General features: G+C 41.4%; 1 protein-coding gene and 1 pseudogene across 1 annotated transcript in view; one reads left to right on the top strand and one right to left on the bottom strand.

The window, feature by feature from the left end:
• Positions 1-6,992: 6,992 nt before the first annotated feature.
• Positions 6,993-16,941, top strand: part of LOC137168167 (junction plakoglobin-like) — a 69,808-nt gene continuing 59,859 nt past the window's right edge. Inside the window, exons 1-4 of the mRNA XM_067570671.1 lie at positions 6,993-7,223; positions 7,325-7,469; positions 7,557-7,660; positions 8,423-8,542. Coding sequence (XP_067426772.1) covers positions 7,098-7,223; positions 7,325-7,469; positions 7,557-7,660; positions 8,423-8,542 — 495 coding nt within the window. The 5' untranslated portion in view covers positions 6,993-7,097. The remainder of the gene's footprint in view (positions 7,224-7,324; positions 7,470-7,556; positions 7,661-8,422; positions 8,543-16,941) is intronic.
• LOC137168244 (uncharacterized) lies at positions 9,168-14,382 on the bottom strand (annotated as a pseudogene).

Below are 16,941 nucleotides of genomic sequence, written 5' to 3'. Positions count from 1 at the left end.
TACCAGCAGAAATGGAAAAATTTATTAGACATACATGATCAATTGGGTATTTTACAGTAGCATGGGTCAAAGCTTTGGCATGAGCCAAGTTGATACTAGGGGCAATAGAAACCTTTTTAACATAAATAATAGCAGATACTATGTTGACATGATAGTTCAGATTTCCTCGAACCATTAGACAAAATTCATCTTTTGCTCGTATTAATTTAATTTTGAGATCCATACCGTTTTTTAGAAATAGATCAGCATAAACAGGAACGATCAATTCTACAAATCAACTTTGAGATGTAAATTGTGCCCTCTGTCTCAATCCTTGATTGTCACCTAAAGTCGAATGTTCATCCATATAACCATTTGTATCCTTGATAAATAGTCCACGTACAAACTGTGTGTCTACTGTGTAAAACTGTGTATCCTTTCCATAGTTTAGTGGGCATTCTATCACACCCCTATATGGGTATGTGTTTGAAGATTGCGAAATCAGTCTGTCTCCCAAGGTTATATCAACTTGAGAAAAAGGTGTACAACCAGGGTAGTTGATCAGACTTACTTCATCCTGTTGTCCCATATTGGATCCATCCAGATTGGTGATTTTAACGCATAAATATAAAAACGTGTTATTAAGGTTGATGTAGTCTACGCAACTGGATGATATGTAAAACTCGCTTTTTACACACTCCTCTGACAGGCTGTGGAGTAGCGTCATTTTATCTCAATAAACCCCTCCTCATATGGTTCCTTGAGGTTGATAGGCTTTGCAAGCTTTGTTCTGTTATTCCATATTTTGTTTTGAGGGTACACAGATAAAGATGCATTGCTAGGCAGTGTCACAAAAAAGCTGTCACTACGTTACCACACAGTTTTTTTCATTTCTCCTCACACCTATCGAGTATGACACAGAATGGTCAATATTCAGTTTAGGTGTTGCATAAAAAGATCCCTGCAATATTTCCCCAGCACAGATTTTTTAATTTATAAACAAGAGGGTTTCGCTGTATACATTCTGTTATTATAAAATGTTTGTCTGTAAAAGTTTGTTGATAACCCTTTCTAAAAATTCCACGAAGCTTTGAGATTCTCACTTTGTCACCAATATTATATTTAAAAAATATAGATGGTTAAGCCTTTGCTTTGTATAAGTTGTTGAAAACTGTCCTCTTGTTTTCCTTATTGACTTGAGCCAGTGTCATATTGATTGATCTGTGGTAGGAGTGATTATAAGCATGTACAATGTGTTGAAATTTATCTGTGTAACAGTGTGAATTGATAGCTATTAGATACCTCCATATACATTTTTTTAGGGTCTTGTTGAAACACTCTACTATATTAGCTTTTGTCTCATTAGATGTTGAAAAATGTTTCACTAGCAAGGACCACACCATCAACAAGATGTGTTTGGATTATTTTAAGGAAAACGATAGATATGCATAGTTCCTCCGGTTGCTGGCTGCGTTGTAGGGAAGCTTTTGGGGAATCCGCTGCAGCACCCGGGCAACAGTGGACCCCCTCAGGACCCTACGAAGGAGAGGAGAATCATGAAGAAACGGAGAGAGAAATAGAGTGGGGGGAAGGGCACAGAATACGAGAGCGGAAGAAGAGGAGAGGATCAGGTGGTATTTATAGGAATGTCAGAATTGGCATGGTTGAGGTGTGGTCCTGCTCCTGAAACTTCTCTGAATAGCTTCAATTCACTGGCAAGGACCACACCATCAACAGGATACGTTTGGATGATTTATTAAGGAAAATTATAGATATGCATAGTTCTTCCGGTTGCTGGCTGCGTTGTGGGGAAGCTTATGGGGAATCCGCTGTAACACCCGGGCAACAGTGGACCCCCAAAAACCTCTAGTTACTTAAGATAAGGTTGAGAAGATCTGAGATCTTGATATCTCAATGCGTGTAGTGATGATACATTTGGGAGGAATGATGGCTTGTGAATTGTACGAAGGCTGAAGCAGTGGCTCTGATCCTGAATGAGTGTCTGGCAAAATGAATTGGAATGGCAAGTATTTGTGTTGGTCTCAAAAGGATTAGCAGAGATTGAACTTTGAAGTAAAATTGGGTATGGCTGACCAGATTGATCTATTTTTAGTTTGTTTTGAGTAGTCAGGTCAATATTTAAATGGCGCCAGATCACAACTAATTTATCTCGTGCCGTGTTTCGTATAGAGCAGGTCAACACAATACTCTTAATTTACGGAGACCCAACATTCCCCCATGAGCAAGCACTTGGCGGCAAGGAAAAACTCCCCTTTAATGGGAAGAAACCTCAAACAGAACCGGGCTCTAGGTGGATGGCCATCTGCTTTGACCAGTTGGGTTGAGAGAGAGGGAGATGGTGTCATCTGAGAAATAAGATAAGTCTGAAAAGCAGGCGTAGCAGCTTGGGTTGGAGTGAAGAGTTGAGGCAGTGAATTCGGAGCATATGAGCAAACCGAAGAATGCAAGTGAGAACGTGACTTGTAAATTGCGAGCAACGTCAGAAATGCAATATCTGGAGCAGATGGTGTGAATGCTGACTGACAGCAAGTCAGCAGTAAGAGGAAGGTGGCGAGGATTTTTAGCTCACGCTTGGCGTAAAAGTTCTATAAGGAGTGAAATTAAAGGAGAATGGTTGGAGAACAGGCCTGGCTGTCAGGAGATTAGAGAAGAAGTTGATGCCACTCGGATGAACATGGATGGTTTGTGTTTTAATGGCCATCGTGGACGGGGCATAGGTAATGAAACTGTCACAGTGACGAGATCGAACGATGGGTAGGTTATGCTGTATTTGTTGTGAAGCAATGACACTGGGTAGATCTCATGGAGATGAACAACTGGAGATGTTTTAAAGAATTTCCTGCAACTGTGTGATCTCGGTTGGCCATTTGGAGGAGAATCATCGTCTATCATGGAAACCCCCAAAAACTGGCAGAAAGAACAGCACCTATTATAGAGGTGGTGTTGTCTGGGCATTTCTGCTGTGGTTGCTGGGATTGGGTGGCAGGGGGCGCTGGTGCCAGATGCCTTGACTAAACTGGCTGCTGAGGTTGCTGGAAGTGAGTGGCAGGGGGTGCTGGCATCCTGGTGCCAGATGCCCTGACTCGAGTTGGCTACTCTATTCTAAGTTCTATTACTAACTTGCAACGTGGTACGTGTAACAGCAGACGATACTGAAGTGATGTCAGATTAGTTGTATTAACTTGTGATCTGGTGCATGCAATGGCAGATGTTACTGAAGTAGTGTTTGAGTTAGTATTAGTAACTTGCAACCCGGTGCACATAATGGCAAACGATACTGAAGTTAGGTTAGATTAGTTGTATTAATTACTTTCAACCCAGTGCACATAACGATGGATATTACTGATATGACGTTATAATAGTTATAATAGTATTTGGCAACCCGGTGCATGTAACAGCAGACGATACTGAAGTGGCATTAGATTAGTTGTATTAGGAATTTGCAACCTGGTGCATGTAACGGCAGACGTTACTGAAGTGACGTTAGATTAGTTGTATTAGTAACTTGCAACCCAGTGCACATAACAGCAGATGTTACTGAGGTGGCATTAGATTAGTTGTATTAGTAACTTGCAAACCGGTGCACTTAACAGCAGACGATACTGAAGTGGTGTTAGATCATTTGTATTAGGAACTTGCCATTACAGATGTTGCCGAAGTGATGTTTGATTTAGTATTAGTAACTTGCCACCCAAAGCACATAACGATAGATGTTACTGATATAATGTTAGAGTAGTTATAGTATTTAGCAACCTGTGCACGTAACAGCAGATGATACTGAAGTGGCGTTAGATTAGTTGTATTAGTAACTTGCAACCCAGTGCACATAACAATGGATGTTAAAGATATGATTTTAGAATAGTTTTAATAGTATTTGGCAACCCGGTGCACGTAACAGCAGTCGTTACTGAAGCGGCATTAGATTAGTTGTAGTAGTAACTTTAAACCAGGTGCATGTAATGGCAGACAACACTGAAGTGATGTTAGATCATTTGTATTAGTAACTTGCCACCTGAAGCACATAACGATAGATGTTACTGATATAATGTTAGAGTAGTTATAGTATTTAGCAACCCATGCACGTGACAGTAGATGATACTGAAGTGGCGATAGATTAGTTGTATTAGGAACTTGCAACCCAGTGCACATAATGATGGATGTTACAGATAGATTAGATGTATTAGGAACTTGCAACCTGGTGCACGTAACGGCAGACGTTACTGAAGTGACATTAGATTAGTTGTATTAGTAGCTTGCGAAGCGGTGCATGTAACAGCAGACGTTACTGAAGTGGCGTTAGATTAGTTGTATTAGTAACTTGCAACCCAGTGCACATAAAGATGGATGTTAAAGATATGATGTTAGAATAGTTTTAATAGTATTTGGCAACCCGGTGCACGTAACAGCAGACGTTACTGAAGCGGCATTAGATTAGTTGTAGTAGTAACTTTAAACCAGGTGCATGTAATGGCAGATGATACTGAAGTGATGTTAGATAATTTGTATTAGTAACTTGCAACCCAAAGCACATAACGATTGATGTTACTGATATAATGTTAGAGTAGTTATAGTATTTGGCAACCTGGTGCACGTAACGGCAGACAATACTAAAGTGATGTTAGATTAGTTGTACTAGTAATTTGCAACCCGGTGCACATAACAGCAGACGATACTGAAGTGATATTAGATTATTTGTATTAGTAACTTGCAACAGGTGCATGCAACAGCAGACAATACTGAAGTAATGTTAGATTATTTGTATTAGTGACTTGCAACCCGGTGCATGTAATAATGGATGTTACCGATATGCTGTTAGAATGGTTATGATAGTATTTGGCATTTGGCCGGTGTACATAACAGCAGACGTTACTGAAGTGACGTTAGATTAATTGCATGGTAACTAGCAATCCAATACACATAACGATAGACCTTACTGAGGTGACATAAATTAGCAACTGACTTCCTGGTGCCGTTAACTATGATGGAACTTGAAGCTTCTAGAAAAGCATTGGCTATGTTTGCTGCACAGGGGGAAATACGACCTGGCTCCCACCGGGGGTGCTGATGATGCAGGCTGTGGCCATGAAGGCAGTGATGGGTCTGTGACGTCACGCTTGCTGACTCTGGCGATGAGTTGCTCTGGCGATGAACCTGGAAGCGCGGGAAGTTTGGTGATTGTTGCTGACACTGAGTAGAGATGAAACAGTCTGACTTTATTGTCGCTGTGGTTGAAGGGAATGCCTACCCTTACGGGAATCATTGGAAGCAAGCGAGAGTTCAGTCTCTGATGTCAGGCTTGTTTGTGGATGTACAAATTGATTTGTTCAAAAATATGGTAAAAATTATACATTGAAATTAAAAACACAAATGATAAACTTTTATCACTGCAATAGTCACCTTTTTCACTTCATCACTGCGTTTTCACTGCTGATGGGAGAACATCTTTTCTTCACACACTAGCCTCACAGCACTCCATAACAAATAGAAGAGCTGGCAGAAAAAGACACTCTGATGGCATCTCAGTATATGGTAGCCTTATATTCTTTGTCATAGTGGACCACCTCTTAAAAAATCCACTGCAACCTTGTGTAGTTACACCACTGAACAATAGCGATGAGCCGAAAACAGCCGTACTGATGGTGTAGACTTGACAACAAATGATTGACAGCCCGATGTAGCAGCATCCATGGATGAAAGGATTTGGAGGTGATGATGAACAAAAGCAGACAATCTTTTGTCAAAAGTTGATAACATGACTAGACTGATTCTAAACTTATATACCTCAAAAAGGTTTTTAAAAACATGCCCCCTTTTTCTTTGAACAATTCAAATAATCCACATTTTTTGTTAGATCATGCCTCAGTCACACCTTATAAAAGGACAAAAACATGCATAAAACCCCCATTTCATCGCCTCTTTTTTATAACACCACTCCTCCACCTGACTTATACCCTTTCCCACCTCAAATGATCCACATGACATACACAACCCCATGTCGCATGACACATGGGCTACATGTGAACATGAAGCACCCTGTGCACATGCATGTGAAAAGCTGACTTAATACTTATTTTGTCTTTTTAAATGATGTTGTTGTGGCAGAAAGAGGCAGACAACAGAGGAATCAAAATGTTCGAGACAAAGGTGTCAGATGGGGGATCTCTTTTATTTCACAACGGCTCACCAACGACATAGACAGAGAAAATTCCAACATAACATAACGTGACATGCCTTTTTATACTGAAGACAGGCTGTGTGTGTGTATGTGTTCGAGTTGCGTGACAAGTCTCATCCTGTTTACCAGACTTTTTGGCTATCCTAAATTCTAAAGAAGAATGGGACATTTCTAAATTTCACTTATCTTTGGACTTTAACCAAATTTGAGTGGGTGTCCCTGCACTATTTGTGTGTGTGGTATTCCGCCTCTTTCCCAATATCTCCAAATGTCTCCTGTTTTGGTTTGGTGGACTGACATGTTTGGCATCGGTACAGGTCACCGTGACCTGGCACTCATTCAAGTCCAAGTCCAAGTCCAAACGCAATCCTGCCTTTTACACAAGTCCTCCATACAGCCCATATGAGTGTATCAATCTTGCAGTGTATGTGCAGTGTATCTAAAATGATAATATTTGGCATTCCTAGTTGTAGTGATGATGCCAATTGCCTGTAGGTAAATGGAGTGAACACCAAGCTGAAAGAAAAGTGTTAAAAGTGCTGACATTTTAATGTTTTTGAACTGAAATGTTTTAGCCACTCACATACATAAGCACACATTCACACAAGCATGCATGCACTCACGTACCCACGCTAGCACACATACCCACACACACACAACTTCCATTTTCAACTGTTTAATGATGGAGGCATCATCACCCATATCCTACAAACTTGTGTAGAATGAGATTTTGGCAGCTGATAGGGGTCAATAAAGCTCATGGATTGCTTAATGCTCCTTGAAATTAGTTAATTTGATGAAATCTCTATATGCTTTCCTTCCTCTCTTTCTATCTCATTCATGCAGTTCTCCGGTGGAATCAGTTTTATTTTATGCCATCACCACCCTCCACAATCTGCTGCTGCACCAAGAGGGGGCCAAGATGGCGGTGCGTCTTGCTGACGGCCTACAGAGGATGGTTCCCTTACTGAAAAAGAGCAACCCCAAATTCCTGGCCATTACCACTGACTGTCTGCAGCTCCTGTCTTACGGCAACCAGGAGAGCAAGGTAAGAAGAGGTGGGGGTGTGTGAACCTTCAACATCGGACAGGAAATCCTAGTTGTATCCACTTATTTATTACAGAATTACACTTACTTGTCTCTTACCAGCTAATCATACTAGCCAATGGGGGCCCAGAGGGTCTGGTATTCATCATGAGGAACTACAACTATGAGAAGCTGCTGTGGACCACCAGCCGTGTGCTCAAAGTGCTGTCTGTGTGTCCCAGCAACAAGCCAGCAATAGTAGAGGCTGGTATGTCAACATCACTGAACATGAATGTAGAACATTGAGTGGTGATGGGTGTATAGTATGTTTACATATTTTTAAACCTCTGTCCAGGTGGTATGCAGGCTTTGGGTCAGCACCTCACAGGTTCCAGTCAGCGTCTGATCCAGAATTGTCTGTGGACTCTCCGCAACCTGTCAGATGCTGCAACCAAACAGGTATGTATTGATTCACGCACTACTACCACTAGTACTACTGCCAATGCTACCACCACTACTACTCCTGTCAGTGCTACTATACAATGGGACTTGCCCCCTGCTGGCCATTAGAGAGAATCCAGGTTTAAGTCAGTTGGCTTCACTTTTCAGACCCAGATCTACCTGCTTGCTACTACTACTGTCAATGCTACTACCACCACTACTATTGTTATAGGACCACTGTGATTTAGTAGATTTACTGGCACCAAGGTTTAAGATTGCAACCAAATGAATAGCCCTGTCCCTTCCCTTCCAAGCGTGTAGGAGAACCTATGGTGGCCACGAAACTTGCAAAAAGCACAAAAGGCCCTCTCTAGACCCAGTGTCTTGTTTATCCATTCTGGGATACTGTAGAAACATGGCAGTGCAACATGGTTGGCTCCATGGAAGAGGACCAGCTCCCCATGTGGATAAAAGGGCTCATTCTAACGAAAACACAATTCTTATTTTTAGGTGATAATACACTAATTAAAACATAATTATGTATATTATATTCCATTTATGCCAAGTCAGTTCCACTAGATGCAACTAAATTCTACACAGTGCACCTTTAATGCTACCAACACTACTATTCCTGCCAGTGTGACTACCACTAACACTGTAAATGCCTCCTACTACTACTGCCAATGCTACTACTACTACTACTACTGTAAGCAGGAGCTATAGCACTGCTATGATTTGTTCATTTGTTCTCTCTCTGTCTCCATTGGTCTCTCTCTCCAGGAGGGGTTAGATGGTCTGCTGCAGATACTGGTCACCCAGTTGGGCTCAGATGATGTCAACATGTTGACCTGTGCCACTGGCATCTTGTCCAACCTCACCTGTAACAACTCACGCAACAAGGTAGCCATGGAAATTATGAAATGATAAACTGCATGGCCAAAAGTATGGGGACATCTGAATGTTTTGGTCACATTATGACAGTTTACCATGTTGTTACAACACTATGGGTTTTAATCTGCTGCAAGATGATGTGCAAGCGGTTGTTCCCGCAAAAGCATTAGTGAAATGAAAAACTGCCCTGGACAAAAAGTAAAAAGTATATAGATGTGCATATCCACATAGAGTGTGTATTTTTATTATTATGACTTTAACAGTGTTAGACTCTTTCAGTAATGATTTTTGAAAATGGTAACTTTGATGTACAACACAGTAATCAGTATGAGACACAATGTGTGTGTGTGTGGGGGGGGGGGCAGAATAACAACAATCATAACAATAACAATAACAGCAGCAATAGCCGGGGAAGGACACTAACAGGACAACCCAAGGTTTCCTGTGAGATGAGAAAACACAAAAAACTCTAGGGAAGAGGCCAAGTTAGTAACATGCATTGATGGTACATGAATGCATACAGATGGAGAGGAGGAGGAAGAAAGAGGAGCTCAGCGCATCATGGGAAGTTCTCCAGCAGTTTAGGCCTATAGCAGCATAACTAAGGGCTGATCCAAGGCAAACCTGGCTGGCCCTAACTATAAGCTTTATCAAAAAGGAAAGTTTTAAGCCTACTCTTAAATGTAGAGAGGGTGTCTGCCCCCTGGACCAAATCTGGAAGATGGTTCCACAGTAGAGGAGCCTGAAAGCTGAAGGCTCTGCCTCCCGTTCTACTTTTGGAGACTGTAGGAACCACCACTAAGCCCGCATTCTGGGAGTGCAGTGGTCCAGTGGGGTAATACGGTACTATGAGCTCTTCAAGACATGATGATGCCTGCCCATTAAGGGCTTTGTAAGTTAGGAGAAGGATTTTAAATTCTATTCTAGATTTTACATGAAGCCAATGTAGCGAAGCTAAAATGGGAGAAATATGATCTCTTTTTCTAGTTTTTGTTAGTACATGTGCAGCTCATTCTGGACCAGCTGGAGAGTCTTTAGAGACTTGTTCGGGCAGCCTGATAATAAGGAATTGCAATAATCCAGCCTAGGAGTAACAACATCTTTTTGGGACAGGATGTGTCTGATTTTTGCAATATTATGTAAGTGAAAAAAGGCATTCCTTGAATTTTGATTTATGTGGGAGTTAAAGGACATATCCTGATAAAAGATAATGCCCAGATTCCTTACAGTGGTGCTGGAGACCATGGTAATGCCACCCAGAGTAGTTATATCATTAGATAATGTGTTTCTAAGGTGTTAAGGGCCAAGCACAATAACTTCAGTTTTATCTGAGTTTAGTAGTAGAAAATTGAAGGTCATCCAGGTCTTCATGTCCTTAGGGCATGCTTGGAGTTTGTTTAACTGATTGGTTTCATCAGGCTTCATTGATAAATATAATTGGGTATCATCTGCATCTGCATGGAGTGTTTCATAATAATATTACCTAAAGGAAGCATATACAATGTGGATAGTATTGGTCCAAGCACAGAACCTTGTGGAACTCCGTGTCTAACTTTTGCCTTCATGGAGGATTCATCATTAACATGTACAAACTGAAATCAGTCTGATAAATAGGACTTAAACCAGCTTAATGCAGTTCCTTTAATGCCAATTAAATGTTCCAGTCTCTGTAATAGGATGTGATGGTCAATTGTGTCGAATGCAGCACTAAGATCTAACAAGACAAGTATGGAGAGAAATCGTTTGTCCGATGCATTTAGGAGATCGTTTGTGACTTTCACCAGTGCTGTCTCTGTGCTATGATGCACTCTGAAAGTCACATAACTGATTAGAGACTGCTTTCTCAAGGATCTTAGAGAGACAGGGAAGGTTAGATATAGGTCTTTAATTGGCTAAAATGCCTGAATCAAGAGTAGGCTTCTTAAGAAGAGGTTTAATTACAGCTACTTTAAAGGACTATGGTACATAGCCTTTTACTAAAGACAGATTGATCATATCTAGTAAAGAAGCATTAACTAAGGGTAAGGCTTCTTTAAGCAACCCAGTTGGGATGGGATCTAAGAGACAGGTTGATGGTTTAGCTGAACAAATCATTGAAGTTAGTTCAGAAAAGTCGACTGGAGAAAAACAGTCCAAATATATGTCAGGATTTACAGCTGTTTCTAAGGTGCCTGTGTTTGAGGAGAAATCGGTGCCTGTTTAGGGCAGAAGGTGGTGAATTTTGTCTCTAATAGTTAGAATTTTATCATTAAAGAAGCTCATAAAGTTGTTACTACTGAGAGGTATAGAAATACATGGATCAATGGAGTTATGACTCTTTGTCAGCCTGGCCAAAGTGCTGAAAAGGAATCTAGGGCTGTTTTTATACTCCTCTATTAATGCTGAGTAATAGGCAGCTCTGGCATTACAGAGGGCCTTCCTATATTTCTTAAGACTATCTTGCCAGACAAAGTGAGATTCTTCCACTTTGGTGGAACGCCAAATCCTTTCAAATTTTTGCAATGTTTGCTTTGATTTGCGGGTTTGGGAGTTATACCATTTTATGTTTTATTATCTTCCTTTTCAAAGGGGCAATGGAGTCGAATGTTATTCACAATGAGCCTGTGGCACTATCAACAAGATTATCAATTTGGGAGGGACTAAAATTAGCACTAAGCAGAGACTAAAAGTCCTCTGTAGTATTGAGACATGGCATTGAATTCAGTATTGATGGAATTGCTTCCTTAAATTTAGCTACAGCACTATCAGATAGACATCTAGTGAAGACATTTTTGTCTAATGGTGTGTAATCCAGTAATAGGAATTCAAAAGTTATTAAGTAATGGTCTGATAAAATAGGATTTTGTGGAAAAATTGTTAAATTTTCAATTTCAATCCCCTAAGTCAGAACAAGGTTGAGGATGTGGTTAAAACAGTGAGTGGGTTTATTTACACACTGAGAGAAGACAATTGAATATAATAATGAGATAAATGCAGTGCCAAGACATCATTATCGACGTCCACATGAATATTAAAATCACCTATTACAATTAATCTGTACTAAGGACTAAGTTTGATAAAAACTCTGATAATTCAGATAGGAATTCAGAGTATGGGCCAGGAGGACGGTAAAGTTTTCCAGGTTGGGTGAAAGAGACTAAGAACAAGGCTTTCAAATGAGTTATGATTAAATTTAAGTCTAGGGTTGATGATTAGGCTTGAGTTGAAAATGGCTGCAACTCCATCTCCTAGGCCAATGTCTTGAGGAATGTGAGTATCCAGTATCTTTTGCCAAGCTCAGAGAGAATGTGGGATCTTCCAGTCCTTTCGTGCATGTGTCTTACAATGAGTGTGGACACATGGGAACTTTTGGAGAGTATGACAGGGAATTTAACCTCTTCTGGCATAGCTGCTCTACTCAGGTGTCCCCCTATTCTGAACACACCGTCCTTTAACACTCAGTCAAGTTTGTAGATGTTATTTGTCTTTTTGACACCATATGTTGCCATTTGCAATGTTGCCATTTCCTCAGGGAAGTGCTGCTTTTTGGTTTGGCGGATGATTGAGTTCTCTAGATCTTCCAGAGTAATGGTCTGTCTACCCAATGTGGCTTTGGCACTTGTCATCTTCTGGTCCAAAACATTGCAGTGCCTCTAGTGACTGTGTTTGAAGCACTTACAGTGGAATGAAACTCTCTTCTTCTGCAAGCCAGCAGTTTCAAAGTTTATTTGAGTTTCAAAATCCATGCTACTGCAACTTTTAGCTTTCTCCAGCTGGAGTAGTACATGAGAAGCTTGTCTGTAGGACTCTCATTGCCCTTGACAATAACTGTACTTACAGTAGGATTTCTTTTGACCTCTGCGTCATCAAAAGAGAGCATGACAAATTCCATGGGAAACTTTGGCCAGTCTTTTTCTGACTCCCAGAGTATGTCTGGGCCATGGATCCAACTCCAGTTCTCCATAAATTTGTCTGCCTTCTTCCCACTAGAGGCAACATCAGCAGGGTTGCTTTTTGTATTCATATATCTCCATTGTGTCGTCTCTGTGGCCTCCCTAATGATGGAAATCCTGTTGGCGACAAATGTGTTGAACCTTGTGTTGATTTGCTATGTACTTAAGTAACAATTGGCTATTGGTCCAAAACACTGAGCTTTCAAGCTGCAGCTGTAACTCTGTTGAGAGTACTTTATCCACACTAGTGGCCAGCACTGCAGCAGCAAGCTCCAACCTGGGAATTGTAATCTTTTTGAGGTGAGCCACTCTTGCCTTCCCCGTCATGAATGCAATGTGAACAGTGTTCTTATCATTCATGTCTCAAATAGCTCACCGTGCAATGTCCTTGTTCACTTGCATCTAAAAAATGGTGAAGTTGTGCCTGTGTGTGTGGCCCAAAGTTGTTGGGCTTGAAGCATCTTATAACCTTGAAGTCAGTGATCTTCTGGAGATCTAACTTCCATTTAACTCACTGGACAGAGAACATCTTGGGTATTTCCTCATCCCAGCCATAGTTTATGCTACATAGCTCTTGCAATAGCAGCTTAGCAGGCAGAGTGAAGGTTGCGAGAAACCCTAAAGAGTCATAGATGGAGCTGACCATAGACAATACCCCTCTCTGTGTGTGTGAGGCTGTGGCTTGATGGTGACACTGAATGTAAAATTGTCATCCTCCATGCACCATTGCACACCAAATGCTCTTTCCGTTGGGAGTCGACCTCTGTCCAGGTTGAGCTCTTTATTTCTGTCTGCTTTAGGAATTGAGGACAGCACCCTGCGGCTGTTGGTTATCCATTTGGAGAGGTGGAAACCTCCCCTCTGGCATACAGCTGTGAGTGCTTTAATGACCAGTATTGCTACATCTCCCATAGAAACAGATTTTAAGCAGTCATCAACATAGATATTGTTCAGGATTGTGTCAATCACTTCAGGTCTGAAGTGTTTCCTATTATCCTCAGCTGTCCTTCTGAGTGCATAGTTTGCGCAGCTTGGTGATGACACAGCATCAAAAATGTGCACAGTCATGTGGTATTCTTGTGGATTAAGACTTATATCACCCCCAGGCCACCACAGGAACCTCAGAAAATCAACATCCTCTTTAGAAAGCTTTACTTGGTGAAACATTGCTTGAATGTCCCCCATTCCAGTGGGCTCCTGGCGAAATCTGATAGGTACCCCTATGAGATGATTAGTTGGGTCTGGATCCTGAAGAAGCTCTGAATTGAGCGAGGTACCAATGAAAGATGCTCCACAGTCAAAAACCACTCTGAGTTTTCCTTTTCTTGGGTGATACACCCCATGGTGAGTTTTGTACCAGACCTTTCCAATTTTTCGTTTCAGTTGCCCCTGTGGCACTACCTCAGTGTAACTTTTGTCATTGACATCACTGAGGAAACCCGTGTACTCCTCATGAAATGATGCATTCTTCAAGAACTTCCTTTTTAAGCTAGAAAGACATTGCTCTGCAACTTCACGGTTGTCAGGCAGTAAAACATTATCCCTCCTGAATAGTAATCTGAGACTGTAGTGTCCATCCACAATGTTGGCTGAGTCTTCGACAATTTTCATGAACTGTTCGTCCTCAGTTGACATTTCTTTTGTGTCCTCATAGGATTTTTCAAGCAACTCATGAAGGTTGACCAATGAAATCCTATTGACAGACACTGCGAGTTTACTGTTGCCCTTTGCACTTCCTCCTCTTAATGGACCCTTGACCACCCAGCCTAGTAAAGTCCTTACTGAATATGGGCCTTCTCCTTGGCTGTTAATGATCTGCCATGGTTCCATCACTTTGGGTACATTAGTGCCGATCAGCAAGCCAATTTCTGCATCTATGCAGGTTGGTCTTAAAATGATAGGTGTGGTCAGGCACATTGTTGGCACATTGCTATCTTGAAGCAGCGGAAACCGATTGCATGATTGACCAACACAAACCTGGTCTGAAGTCAATGGCACAGTATTTCAATGTTATTTTAAGGGCACATTATCAAGACAGTAATATGCGCCTACATAGGTGGGTGCACAACGTGTGTACACTCTGCTTGTTACACACACGGATGCACAGCAGTGCACAAACATGCAAAAGATTACAAATTAAAGGATTACAGTGTGAAAGATTATTATTGTGTACATTATCATATGAAATGTTTTTATTATTTGACCAAATCATGGCAATACATATGGGTATTTAAACAGACCCGTCAGGTTGAGGGTGTCTGTTGAGACCCGGGAAATGGATATCGACAACAAATCAGACATGGATTGACTTTCCTGCTACATCAATACATGAGAACATGAGGAACACATGGGGAAGTAAATGAGGTGAAAACAATGATTGAACTAAAGAAAGGAAGAACTGTGGACAGCTCTTAGCTGCTGCCAGCAGCAGGACTGGCATCTTGGGGGGCTTATCAAGTCCTGTGTATGATGATCTTTTTTACATGATTAAAATTAATTAATTCATGAACAATATTTAACAAGTATTCTGTTGCGTTCAACTTAACATTTGAGATAACAGTGATCAGATTTCCATACTTTCTGCAAATAAAACCCCACTGATTTTACCTGTTTCTTCATGACTGAACCAATGATTTTTAAGAGAACCAAATCTGTATTTAAAAATAATAAACCTTTACAAAAAAAAAATGAAAATTTGCAAACAAAAATTTGCAACAAATTAATGAAGAGTATCTGGTGGTCTGGTGGTCTAGTGGTCAGGCAAGGAGCACCATGAATGGGCTGGCCACAGGAGAGTCCAGGAGCAGCAGGGGCCAGTGTGCTCATAATGGATCATGCACTTTCACTTTGTGCATTAGCAGATCTGTTATCTCTGCAGAGAAGTGTTCCTTCTTACTACTTGGCAAATTTGCCATTATAACAGCAATCCGCCAAGTCGCTAGTGCACCTGGCTTTTAAAGGGAATAGGAGATGAAACTCTGATTGGTTTATTGCATGTTATGCTCAAAACACACCCACGATTAATTAAGGGACTAAGTACAACCCTTTTGAACCATGTGCCTGGCACCACAACCATTTTTTACGCTGTTAAACTAAAAAAAGTGGATTTGCGCGCATTAAAATAGGGTCCATAGTGCCCAAAGCGTCAAGCATAATCAGACACTTGGTTACTAAATACTTGGGCAGCTGTGTATTTTTTCAAAGTTAGTTCAGCACAAAAGAGCTTATACATGACTCAGAGCTGACTGAGAGTTGACAGTTGCTATTTAGATTGAGGTGGAGTTGTCTATCAATATTAGTACTGAGGTGACCATGCAAGTGAAGAAGATAATAATAAGGCTGAAAAAATTTATCTGAGAGATATCAAAGGTAGTTGGTCAAATATAGAGGACCACTTCCCCGAAGACCACTTCTCCAACAATGCCGACCCCCAACACATGCTGCAAGGTACTCAAACCATAACTGACTATAAAAGCTCTAACAGTTGTCCTCCAGACCACAACCCTTCACTCCCCAATGAACTCAACAATTTTTATGCTCGGTTTGACATGGATTACTTCGAGCCAGCTACCAAAACCTCGAATACTCCAGAAGACCAGGTGATTACTCTGTCCATTGCTGAGGTCAGAGGATCACTATGCAGACTGAGCACACGGAAGGCTGCTGGCCCTGATGGCATACCCAGGTTCACTGGGAATGTGCCGACCAGCTGGCTGAGGTCTTCACCATGCTATTTAACCTTTCACTGTCCCAGTCCTTACTCCTCACATATTTCAAAACCTCTATCATCATCCCTGTCCCCAAACACTCCTCAGTTAAGGGTCTAAATAACTACCGGCCCATTGCACTCACCTCCATTGCCATGAAATGCTTCGAAAGACTAGTCATGGCTCACATCAAGGACATTATCTCCCTCACTCAACTAACACCAGTTCACCTATAGACCCAAAAGGTCTACAGAGCCATCTCCACTATCTTATACTCTGCCCTGATCCACCTGGACAATAAAGACACATACATCCGTATGCTGTTTGTGCACTTTAGCTCAGCATTTAAAACAATCATCCCCTCCAAACTAACCACCAAACTCCACTTCCTTGGCCTTAGCCCCTCCCTCTGCAACTGGACAATGGACTTCCTGAACAACAGACCACAATCTGTTTAGTTAGGTAACCACACCTCCTCCTCCCTGATCCTCAGAACAGACACCTCACATGGCTGTGTTCTGAGCCCCCTCCTCTGTTCCCTTTTCACCCATGACTGCCTGCCTATTTATTCATCCAACACCATTGTTAAATTTGCGGATGACACAACAGTTGTGGGCTGAATCACCAGCAATGATGAGACGGCCTACAGGAACAAAGTGGAGCATCTGACATCATGGTGCTCCTCCAACAATCTCATCCTCACTGTCCAAAAGACCAAAGAACTGATCGTGGAGTTCTGGAGGACCAAAAGCTGCAGACTCTCCCCCAT

Source organism: Thunnus thynnus, chromosome 17 (genome assembly GCF_963924715.1).
Source record: "Thunnus thynnus chromosome 17, fThuThy2.1, whole genome shotgun sequence".
Taxonomy (NCBI): Eukaryota; Metazoa; Chordata; class Actinopteri; order Scombriformes; family Scombridae; genus Thunnus; species Thunnus thynnus.
This window is presented reverse-complemented; position numbering and strand designations above follow the sequence as displayed.